This window comes from Palaemon carinicauda, chromosome 18 (assembly GCF_036898095.1).
Source record: "Palaemon carinicauda isolate YSFRI2023 chromosome 18, ASM3689809v2, whole genome shotgun sequence".
Taxonomy (NCBI): Eukaryota; Metazoa; Arthropoda; class Malacostraca; order Decapoda; family Palaemonidae; genus Palaemon; species Palaemon carinicauda.
This window is the reverse complement of record NC_090742.1, coordinates 48,812,063-48,824,371: the sequence shown is the minus strand read 5'-3', so window position 1 is coordinate 48,824,371 and position 12,309 is coordinate 48,812,063. Positions and strand designations below refer to the sequence as shown.

Genomic DNA, 12,309 nt, shown 5'->3' with positions numbered 1-12,309 from the left:
TTACCAACAATGTGCCAAACAATGCAGTTTATGTGATTTATTTTATTGCATATTTCTCTGACATTCAAATTTCCTGCTACATTTAGGCTGTTAGCTAAGAGGATTATTTCTAATATACATTTGAATTACAAGCATGGTTTATCTTGCATGTGACACATACAGTATAATAGCATCAAACAGAATATTTGGCAACAGGCCAAGTAGAAGAAAATATTCTCTGAACATCTGATATTAGAATTCCACATCCTTTTTGGTCAATTTCTATCTATTGGTTGGAATAAAGAAAGAATGCTAGAATTGGTAGAGCACATTCTTTGTGAAGAAAAGAATGATATGAAAGACCGAGTTTTCTACTTTGAAAGAAAAGAAGCATGCATGAAAATAACATTAAAATGCTCATCAGAAATACCGTCTCTAGTAGCTGACCAAGCTGAAGTAGATACAATGATGTGCTACCTTCTAATTCATGCATTAAGTGAAAATGATGGTCATGATCATTCAACAGTCTGTGTTGTGCAAATAAGTTCTGGGGATAGAGATATACCTATAATTTTCTTGGAAAATGAGTATGAAAATACGAAGGTTATCATTGATCAAGGGAGCGGTAAAAATCTACGCTTTCTTGACTTTAGTCGATATCAACTTACTGAACTTCAAAAAGACATAGTACTGAGGCTCCACACATCTTCAGGAAATGATTACATTTCTTCATTCTTCAGGATAGGAAAGAAAGAGTGGTAGGCACTAATAAAAGATATAAATTTCCAGAAAACCTTTGGAGACTTGGGTTTCAAAGAACACTAAACTAATGAAATATTTGATGAACTTTAGGGATGTTCCGCATTTGTGCGATTTATGGGCAGGGAAAATAGAGCCAGAGCCGCTATTTTTTTTTTTTTTAACTAATTCAAATATTGCTGATTTAACCATATTGCGACCTTGTCTGTCAGCCCTGTTTTTACATCCAATTCACAACAATCGTGTAGCCTGAATGTGGCGTCTGGATCACAAGCACATTCAATCATTGAAAAATCCAGTGAATCGTTGGATGGATTGCAGATTCATCAAGATATCGGGTTGAAATAGCATACCCAGATGATGTTATCCAACTCCTAATAGATAATGATAGAGTTCTTAATACAGATGAATCGTCTGACTATTCTGATGATAGTTATAATGAAAAATATTTGTTTGATATCTTATCTGGACTGTGTGAAATGTGATGTTTTTTCTTACTAAAATTCCCCTAGTGTTCTTATTGTTCTTTTTTGTTGGACCTTTATTTCGTGTCTTTCATTCAAATAGTTACCTTAATAGTGATAAAAGCATGATTTTACAACAATATGTAATAATTTTTTAATAATTGCTACTAGAAATTTTGTGCGTAGGTCAATTCTCCATAATCTTATATCTGATATCCTTTTTAAAGTTCAGATGTTAAAAATACATAATATGATGTTTTGGATATAGATGTTTTCATCAGTTTAGTGAACCTGGCGGTTATGACCTACAGTACATTTGACCTTTGGTCTCCGAACGACCTGCACAGAAGGTGCGAGCCAGAGGCTCTTGCGCTAAGGCAGCCCATAAAATTTAAATTTGAATATCTCGAAAACATCCCCGAACCTGGCTGATCACCCACCAGATTTGGAATTTCCGTAAAAAATGGCCTAGGAAAGTTACATTATATTTGGTTCCCTACTCTGGTAGCGATGCGCCCACAAATTCTTGGTTTGAGGCAGCTTTGCAGAAGGCTAAATAGCAAAACGTGCACATTAATATTTTCATTAAAATTCTAGTTCAGACTAACCTCTTACAGAACAACCAAAGATGAAGACTGCTACAGTAACGATGAATGTACCAACCACTCTTGGTAACTTGTTCCAGTATTTCTGGAAACTATCAGTGTATTTGCTGGACCATGTTACTGCCATAGGATCCGTAAATTCTTTATGTGTCACCTGTGTCATCTCCATTGTTTCTGTTGATGTCATTTTGGAGATATTTTTCTCAATGTAACCTAAAAGAAATAGACATCCAAGCGACAAAAAGAATAATTCACGTCCCACTCGACATCAGACGCCAGTCAGCCAACCTCCCGGCACCTCAGTTCGCGGGAAATGGGAGGACTTTGAGAAGAGCTCCGTCAGACATCGCTGTCCTTACTTTTTAGTTCGTTCACCTACGGTATCACAGTTTTACCGACCGCTCTGGCAACTCTTAATCAAGTTCTGAAGATCTAGATAAACATCAGATAACGCACGTCATACGAACCTTGAACCTGGAAAAAATGTTAAGTAAACGGTGCTATTAATAGTCTATAATGTTGTGCACCAAGAATAATTTTAGTGGGTACACACCTGCAATCATTATGGACAACATAGTGCAAGTGTTTTAGTTTTATCAGGAAATACAGCGAGAGTAACTTCAGAAGTAGTGATAGTAACAGTTTCTCTATATGACTGGTACTTTAGTTATTGTAATAGTAATTTTAATTATTTCACAAGATATAGATGGAATTCAATAAAAATCCCCGAAACCGTTATCAATAGAAACAATCGATGTACTGTGCATGAATATTCAATGTAGGCCTACAGTATGCAGCAAAACTGGTGATACTTTTATTTTTGCTTCGGACAAGGGTTGTTCTAAAATGCCACTTAGTATTAATTCTTATATTTCACTTTGTAAATATGAGTATGTATGAGACAACTCTGGTCAATTGTTATGGATGATTTTATCATTGAATAATGTTAGATCGTTAAGAAGCGACATTTCATGCTAAAATGATATTTCGGAACAAAAATTAAATACGTTTCTGTAGCACGGATCCCTTACGCTAGCCTTTGAGCTGTCTGTCTGGATAGAAGTATTCAAACTGGGAGAGAGGGCGTCTAGATGGACAGCAGTTTAAGCAGAGCGCTATAGTCTAATGAAAACAATTTATGCATTTGGGGTACGATTTCAAAGTTATTACTTTTTTTTTTTGCTTACGTCGTTTTATGTATAAAACAAACGTTAGTTAGGATCGTGATTTCAAAATTTGCAACAAATCATTACAAGTCACATTACAAGTCACGTACTTTACAATTTTAGTCTCCCAATGTTTTTTTTTCTTTTTTTTCCGGTTTGAGCAAAAATTAATAAATAAATAAGCAAGGTGGTGAGTTATCTTCGCTATTAGAATTACAGTTGATTCTACCTTTCTATTATTTAATTGTTACTTTCCCAACAGAAGACTATCATCAGGTCAGACATATTCAGCCATCCATGTTATGTGCAGATTTTACAGAAAGACAATAGCAACGTTTCTTAAATAATAATAATAATAATAACAACAACAATAATGATAACAATAATAATAATTGTGGGAAATAATTCCGGGAAAGGCCTCTCCGTTTCTGATTTCCGGACCCGAGCCTGAAGGATAGAGCGCCAACACTCTCACACTTGACAAACTAGAGAACTGCAACGAAGACGGTTTGCTTTCCCTACACACGTTTAAGTCCAAAGATTATTCTATACCGGGACTGTCGGAACCGATATCACCTTGATGTTCAGACGCTACTCCAGGGCGCAGAATAGTAAATCCCAATCAAGTGTGGTTGGACTGAATCAGTTACATTAACGACAGTTTCACAAAGAGTTAGGGGGAGCAGTACTGTAAAAGTCAAAACGTCCTAAGGACCACCGGGAGGTAATACCGTAGAACATTACAATAAAGGATTGACACCGATAGCTTTACATTGAAGTAAATATAAACTTCCCCTTAAGTCATATCTCACCTCATGAGATAACTCATTTAGTCATTTCAAAATGTAAAGGTTAAGTTAAAAACAGTTAATAATTTTAACCTAAAAATGGCGTTTATTTCCATAAAGTACAACAGGAATTTTCATCTAACTGACACAGGAAAAAAAATCCAGCAAAACTACCTAATTGAAATTTTAATAAAGACCGCATGGCATATGAAAAATGAAAAATGCCAAGAAAATGGTCAAATCAATTAAACCGTAAATCAATAATCAAATGACTAATCAACCAATGAAAGTAAAAATGGTGACTGAAATAATACCAAAAGTTCTACTCACTACTTTGAACACATTCCTCTCGGGCAAAAAATTTCAAACTTGATAGAGGGGAACGGGAACACAACTTATGGTAACGGACACGCCACGATTGATTAAACCAGACAGTTTGAACATGACTTCCTAGCTGAATGTGCACATCGTCAAATAAAGGCTAGAAAAAGGGGGGGGGGGCAGTTCCTTGGCCAAGGTTGAGCACCATTAATTAGTACTCACGCTCTTGAGGGTTGATTGTAGACTTTGTCGTGAAAACATCTTGTGAACTGTTAAGAACACGGTGCATCTTCAGTTCTGCACTGTCTTGTTTTGTCTTCGTCAGCCTATCTTCTAAATAATGGCCCAAAGCAAGGCATACTGTTGGTTTGTAACTGGTTGACCAACAGGTAGTTGAAGCGACACCTAAGTTAAAACGACGTCTAAGTTGAAGCGGCGCCCAGGTTTTTCAAGTGGGTCGCTCGAACCCTCCTGCCTGTCGCCGCTGAGTTGGTTCAAGCCGGTCGAGTGGTTCTTCTTCAAATTTCCATGAGTACGTGTTCGCTGAAGGGTGCTTTTTATAAATACAAGGATCATTCTTGAAACTCCAGGGGAAAGTGATTATAAAGAAATCCTACTGTCTGGCTTATAAAAATTAATATACATACAAAAAAATTAATTGGTGTTTAGTGATGTTCAATAACACAGGAAACAATCCTAGCTAAACAGACTTATAAATAGATACCGAGATGTAAATAGCAATAAGCTAAGATCAATGAGTTACGTAAATTAAAGAGTTATTTAAATACAAACCAATTGTGGTTAAACATACAAAGCTTCAAGAGTATTTGGAACAGAACGCAACCAAGCGTTGTTTTTGGGCTCAAGCCATGGCGTCCTGATGGAAGGTTCCTGTTTGGTAGCTTCCTTGGGTATAAGACTACTAAGATATTCCCAGAGAATTTAACCACAGGTTATCACAGAATTCTAACTTCTGGAGCGAGTATCTCAAAGGTTTCCCTTTAAGACATCGTAATACAACAGGGGACACGCATGTCTGAACGTGCCACATAGCTATCTCCACCCCGAACAGAGTTAATGCTTCGGTGTGTAAGGATTGAGAATAGCTGGGAGCCGTTCCACAGCTAATCTCACTCGTGGCTACTACTGATACTCGAGACGTAAACAAACGGACGCCATTGCTCTAATGACGTCACGCGCGTCTTTATCCTTTGTTTAGTAGCTGCCCTACTTAGACGGATTTTCCCTTGTGTTAACTTTATCGCTTTGCATCTTCGCTATGTCGTTACCTTCAGCCTCGCCTTCTTCTGGAAAGTTGAGTACAAGGTTCCAGTATTGTTTAATTAAGCTCTGGCCGTAAAGTAAATATTATTTTGCGAAATAATTGATGTTTTGTGGCAGAGCTGTGCCTCTACCGGACCCGCCATTTTATGGCGTCGTTGTTGTTTTGCATGTCTTATTTAGTTAGCCACAACAACGCTTCCGGCTTTATATACTAATCGAATACATTAGTTTATTTAGTCTTCATAGCTAGGAACTTTTATATCGTGTTTAGACGCTTTTTATCGGTCATCGATTGACCTCATACCAGTCGGCTACTATAGCCCCCAGGCCAGGAGCCTACATACAAGTGTTCATGCATGATTTATTAGTGATCCTAGACTAAGTTATGAAGATAGTGGCATTATTATTTTACAATACTTTTGACTAGTGATGCAAATGTTTTCGCCTCCAGGGACCATATAGGGGATAGGCTAGTCAGTGATTCTTTCTAGCCTAACCTAACCTTAGGACCCCTATATGCTTCCTTCATCCCCTGCCTTGGCATTCCCTCTATTTAGCCTTGATCCCTTTTCTGAGTAAAGGGATTAATTGTCTAATAGAGTATATATATCGCCTCTCAGTCCTCCCTAAAGGAATGAACCCCCTTTAGGATTGCGTCTGAGAGTGAGGTTAGGCTAGCCTACCTCTATGGCTAGGATAGTCTATGACTTTCCTGCGATAGCGATATGTCTTCTTCCTTGCCTAGTTCAGGACTTTTAGCCCTGCTCTAGGTCGGGTTAGGAAGGTTTCTCTGTTCCATGCTGAAACTGTACTCTTGCACCGTTTTAGCCGATCAGCCTGATCTTAGGTTAGGGAGTGTCCTCCCTTCCCTTAGTGGCCGCTCTGGTACAGAAACCCTTCCTGGGAAGACCTCTCTCTTCTCCCTCCCCACCTATCTCTTGTATAGCCTAGCCTATGCTTAGGTTAGTTTATACTCATCTGTCCCCTGTCCTACAAATCCTCCTTAGGGTGGATGAGTAGGGCTACCCGAGCTTCCCTGTGCAGTCCGCTCTGGTACATATACCTTCATAGTGTCCTATAAGGTTAGTTACTAGTGTAGTTCTGCATAGGGGAGTCTCCCCCCCCCCTCTTGGGTGTTCCCTAGCCCTCCCTTGGGCTACCTGCTCCCGGTCCCTAGTGACCCCTGCTTATGGATGTTAGAGCCTGTCTCTATCATGGGTACACCCTCTCAGGGAGGGGGAGGGATGTCTGGAACCCTGACGGTACTTCCTGCATTCCTTCCCCCCTCCCCCTGTCTCTCTATCTATCCGGGTGCCGGTCTCTTGCCGCCTCTACTGTCGGCAATACCTGCCTCCCTCTTGGTGACTTCCCTACCCTTGCCGCCAGCCCCCCGTGTACCGAGGGACTGCCGGCTGCCGCCGGCTACTACCGGCGGCTCTCCTACTCCTATCTAATCGTCCGCTTGCCGGTCGATCACCGGAGTGCCGGCATATACTGCCGGCAACCCGATACTACCTGTACCATCCTTATCCCAGTCACCAACCTGGCATCCTCCGGCTGCCGGAGCCGCCGCTCCTTGCCGGCGTGCCGCCGCTGTGCCGGCGGCCGCCATCCTGGTATCTAACTGACTTTTGAAAATTGTCTGTTCTAATGCCAGAATCTATGCTGGAGCGAGCTCCGGCATGCCGGCGGCTTGCCGGATGCCCCGGAGGCGTCAAGAATACTTGCACCCCCTCACTGTAGCTATCATAAGACTAAGATAGCCCTACATAGCAAATAGATAAGCTGCTTTGCTTTTAAGATCAGTACCTGGTACTGCTTTATTAGTGATCATGCTGTCTCTTTGCATTCTTCTAATTCCAGCATGCTATGTGCATCTTAGCACGGCTGGTTGCCAGAAGCAGTTACCTTTATGAGGCCTTCTGGCTCTTAACTGGGAACCGAATGAATTCGATCCCAACCTTGTCCTTGGCTTTCCATGGAGTTCCAATATAATGGGAATCCTAGGAAACTATATCCAATGATCTCGGTCATTTGGATTATCCCAGGACCAAGCTTATGGTAACCAGCCGGGCGAGATGCATGGAGCATGTTCTCCTTTACTGTTTTCATTCTCTATGCATCACACCTTCTTAAGTTAAAATTAATGATTAATATTAACTTAGTTTAAGAGTCATTCCTATGACTCCCCCATACTCATTTTCTCTTTCTTCCACAGGAGGAGCAGATGAAGTGTGACTTCGCCTTCTGCGCTGTGAAACGCCCGCAGTTTTACGGGCATACGGCTTGTAGGACTCACGCCCCTTGTGCAGACAAGAAAGGGGATTTGAAGTTCTGGAATCCACTGGATTGTACGGTCTGCCAGGCCCACCTAGTTGAGGCCTTCCATAACCCTCCCTCAGCGGAGGTTAGAGACATTTCTCGCGAAAAGCTGCGCAAGTGGGTGCGTGGCTTTCAGAAAAATGCTACCGGACCGTACCTGGCCACCGAAGAACTGAGGTCCCTGTTGTTCCCTAAGGCCTCCCCTGACTCAGTGGTTCCGAAAGACGCAATCCCCACTGTCCAAATTACGGTGGAACCTGATGTGGTCATGGCTCAGTCCATGCATGAGTGTCGATTAGATTCCGAGGATGATGAGCAGATCTCTGACGTCTCGGAAGACACGGAGAAGACGCTTATGGCTCAAGGAGCCGAAGAGGACGAAGACAAGGTGGAATACACCGAGTCGGAGCTTGGAGCTCCTCCCTCATCCATCCCTCCGCCTACTCCTACACCGACGGATGTGTCCATTCCGTCTACCTCCTCGACCCCGGATCCCTCTTCGTCTACCCAAGAACTGATCCGGCTGATTAGAGCTGTCATGGACGACAGACTGAAGGAGAACCAGGAGTCCATCAGGTCAATGATTGGATCCAGAGAACCGAAGAAGATTTCGGTTAAGGATCTCCCAGCTTGCTCTCATGCCAACCCGTGGAGGTATGCAGAGCATATGGTTATTGCGACCGGCAGGATCTTTGTTAGTGACAAGATTGGCACGGTCCCGTTGGAAGATGTGGAGTTCTTCCCAAGCTTCGAGGCCTACCCGGACTGTTACGTCCGGCTTCGTTCCGAACCTGCCTCGAAGGAGGAGACCGAACCTAAAGAAGAGATAGTGTTCGATCTCGCAAAGGCCCAGGCTATGCTAGCCTCCGCATTTAAGAGCAGGGGCTTTACCTGCTCTAAGCTTCCTGCCTTGAGCAAGAAGCATCCTACTTATGTAGCACCTGACACTGCGGTTCTTCCTTTCCTGGAAAAGGCCTTAGCTGCATGCCTTAAAGCGGCGGAAGAAGGAAAACCCTGCCCTGCACTGGAGGAGTGCAGACCCTTCTCCATCGTGACACCCCCTGACACTAGACAATGGAAAGATGTTCAACATACTTTCGTCGTGGGTAGGCTCGATCCTGACGTCGCCGGACGTCAGTTTAATGAGGACCTCCCTAAGCTCAATGATCACCTCCTTCGCCGGGAACAAGACACGAAGGAGAGGCTTGCGGCATCTCTTTCTCATCAAGTCCAACTTGAAGTTATGGCCTGTGACACAAGAGTACCTGATCACTACATGGTACTAGCCAAATCCCACTTACTTACAGTAATGAAGGACTTGTACCATTTCATAAAGGCTCGTAGAGCCTGTCGTGAATTCGTGTTTGTCGGTGCCACCGTGAAACACGAACCCCGGAGGCTGATTTCCTCCAACATCTGGGGAAAGCACCTGTTTCCTTCTGACCTTGTCAAGGAAATAACTGACAGAGCCGCCACGGAGAATAGGAACCTTCTCCACAAGTGGGGCATGTCCAGAAAAAGGAAACCCTCTCAGGACGATGGACCTCAGCCTAAGAGGAAACCTCAGAAACCAAAACCCCAGCAACGTCAACAATGACGTCAGTTTCCGGGACCCGCTACCTCCCAAGTGGTTGCCCAACCACAGCAGACCTTTCAATTGGTCCCCCAACCGGTGTTGTCACAGTCACCGGTCTTCACCCCTGCCTTTGAGCAGCCATCCACTACCTTTCATGCCAGAGGTAGAGGCTCGTCCAGGGGTGCAAGCAGAGACGCCTCTCGTCGTCCCTCCAGAGGTAGAGGAGGAAAGGGAGCTAGCGGCCGAGGCAACAAGTCCTCGGGACACCAGAAGCAATGAAGTGCTTCTGGTGGGAGGAAGACTCCGCCAATTCCAGGATCGTTGGACCTTCGATCCTTGGGCACACAGCATCATCAAGAACGGTCTAGGCTGGAGTTGGGTGCAACCACCCCCAATCTTCCAGCGGTTCTTTCAACAATCGACCCCCATTCTGGAAGAATATGTTCTAGACCTCTTGAACAAGAAGGTGATAAGGAAGGTAAAGTCCACCAGGTTCCAAGGGAGACTGTTTTGCGTTCCCAAGAAGGACTCAGACAAGCTCAGAGTCATTCTGGACTTATCCCCCCTCAACAAGTTCATAGAGAACAACAAATTCAAGATGCTGACGCTTCAACAAATAAGGACCCTTCTGCCTCAAGGTTCCTACACGGTCTCTATAGACCTGGCGGATGCCTATTGGCACATTCCAATGAACCATCACGCTTCCTCCTACCTAGGATTTCGACTCCAAAGGAAAAGCTACGCCTTCCGGGCCATGCCATTCGGCCTCAATGTGGCCCCTCGGATCTTCACAAAGCTGGCGGATGCCATAGTACAACAGCTCCGCCTAAGAAACGTCCAGGTGATGGCCTACCTCGACGACTGGCTAGTCTGGGCTCCATCGCCCGAAGAATGTGCAAAGTCTTGCGACGAAGTTACCCAGTACTTAGAACACCTGGGATTCAAGATCAACGAGAAGAAATCTCGCCTCTCTCCAGCTCAGAAGTTTCAGTGGCTGGGAATCCACTGGAATCTTCAGTCACACCGCCTTTCCATCCCCCAGAAGAAAAGGAAGGAAATAGCAGGGTCTGTCAAGCGACTACTGAAATCCAAACGCATTTCAAGACGACAGCAGGAACGAGTTCTAGGCTCGCTACAATTCGCCTCAGTGACAAACCCAGTGCTTCGCGCACAGCTAAAGGATGCCGCGGGAGTCTGGAGACGATCGGCATCCATCGCTCGAAGAGACCTCAAGAGACGGCTTCCAAACAGACTTCGACGCCTCCTAAAGCCGTGGTCGGAAGCAAAGGCCCTGAAAAGGTCCATTCCTCTCCAACACCCTCCTCCATCTCTCAACATCCACACGGATGCCTCACTGGAGGGCTGGGGAGGTCACTCCCACCTGAAACAAGCTCAAGGGACCTGGTCTCCACTATTCAAGACGTTCCACATAAACATCTTGGAGGCCATGGCGGTCCTTCTTACTCTGAAGAAGTTATCCCCGCCGCCCTCGATCCACATCCGTCTAACCCTAGACAACTCGGTGGTAGTTCGTTGTCTCAATCGCCAGGGCTCAAGATCGCCCCAGATAAATCAGGTGCTTCTCCCAATCTTCCGTCTGGCGGAGAAGAAGAAGTGGCACCTGTCTGCAGTTCACCTACAAGGATTCCGCAACGTGACAGCGGATGCTCTATCTCGGACAAACCCGATAGAGTCGGAATGGTCTCTAGACGCAAGATCATTCTCCTTCATCTCTCATCAAGTCCCAGAACTTCAGATAGTTCTCTTTGCAACGAGCGACAACAATCAACTTCCTCTGTACGTAGCCCCGTACGAGGACCCCAAAGCAGAAGCGGTGGACGCCATGTCACTGGACTGGAACAGATGGTCCAAGATATACCTGTTCCCTCCCACCAACCTTCTGTTGAAAGTCCTCTCCAAACTGAGAACCTTCAAAGGGACAGCGGCCCTAGTGGCTCCCAAGTGGCCCCGGAGCAACTGGTACCCCCCTGGTCCTGGAGCTGCAGCCCAAGCTGATCCCTCTCCCGGGCCCAGTTCTCTCTCAACAAGTACAGAAGTCGACTGTCTTCGCTTCATCATCGAAAATCAAGGACCTTCATCTCATGATTTTCTCTCCCTTGCCGCAAAGAAGAGGTTTGGGATCTCGAAGAAAAGTCTAGACTTCCTAGAGGAATACAAGACCGAATCCACGAGACGGCAATATGAATCATCCTGGAGGAAATGGGTCTCCTTTGTTAAAGCAAAAAATCCTAAAGAAATCACCATTGATTTCTGTATGTCCTTCTTCATTCACCTTCATGGACAAGGATTAGCAGCCAATACGATTTCAACCTGCAAATCGGCTTTGACTAGACCAATTCTATATGCTTTCCAAATTGATCTGTCCAACGACATCTTTAACAAATTACCAAAAGCATGTGCTCGCCTACGCCCAGCACCCCCTCCGAAACCGATCTCCTGGTCACTAGACAAGGTGCTCCATTTCGCCTCCAACTTGGACAACGATTCATGCCCCCTCAAGGATCTGACTCAGAAAGTTATATTTTTATTTGCTCTCGCCTCGGGAGCTCGAGTCAGCGAAATAGTGGCATTATCAAGAGAGGAGGGACACATCCTGTTTGCTGATTCAGGAGAAGTGACCCTCTCCCCTGATCCGACGTTTCTCGCCAAAAATGAATTACCCACCAAAAGATGGGGCCCTTGGAGAATATGCCCCCTGAAGGAGGATGTCTCTCTATGTCCAGTAGAGAGTCTCAAGGTCTATCTTCGCAGAACTTCGAACTTTGGTGGAGGCCAACTCTTCAAAGGAGAAACATCGGGCAGCGACCTGTCACTGAAACAATTAAGAGCGAAAATCACCTACTTCATTCGCAGAGCGGATCCGAACAGTACACCCGCTGGTCATGATCCTCGAAAAGTGGCATCTTCTCTGAACTTCTTTCAGAGCATGGACTTTGAGAGCCTTAAAAACTTTACGGGCTGGAAGTCCTCGCGAGTTTTCTTTAAACATTATGCGAAACAAGTGCACGAAATCAAACATTTTGT

General features: G+C 44.6%; 1 protein-coding gene across 1 annotated transcript in view; it reads right to left on the bottom strand.

The window, feature by feature from the left end:
• LOC137657813 (uncharacterized) overlaps positions 1-2,176 on the bottom strand; it is a 45,535-nt gene extending 43,359 nt beyond the window's left edge. The window contains exon 1 of the mRNA XM_068392340.1: positions 1,811-2,176. Within this exon, the coding sequence (XP_068248441.1) occupies positions 1,811-1,994 (184 nt within the window). The 5' untranslated portion in view covers positions 1,995-2,176. The remainder of the gene's footprint in view (positions 1-1,810) is intronic.
• Between the last annotated feature and the right edge of the window lie 10,133 nt (positions 2,177-12,309).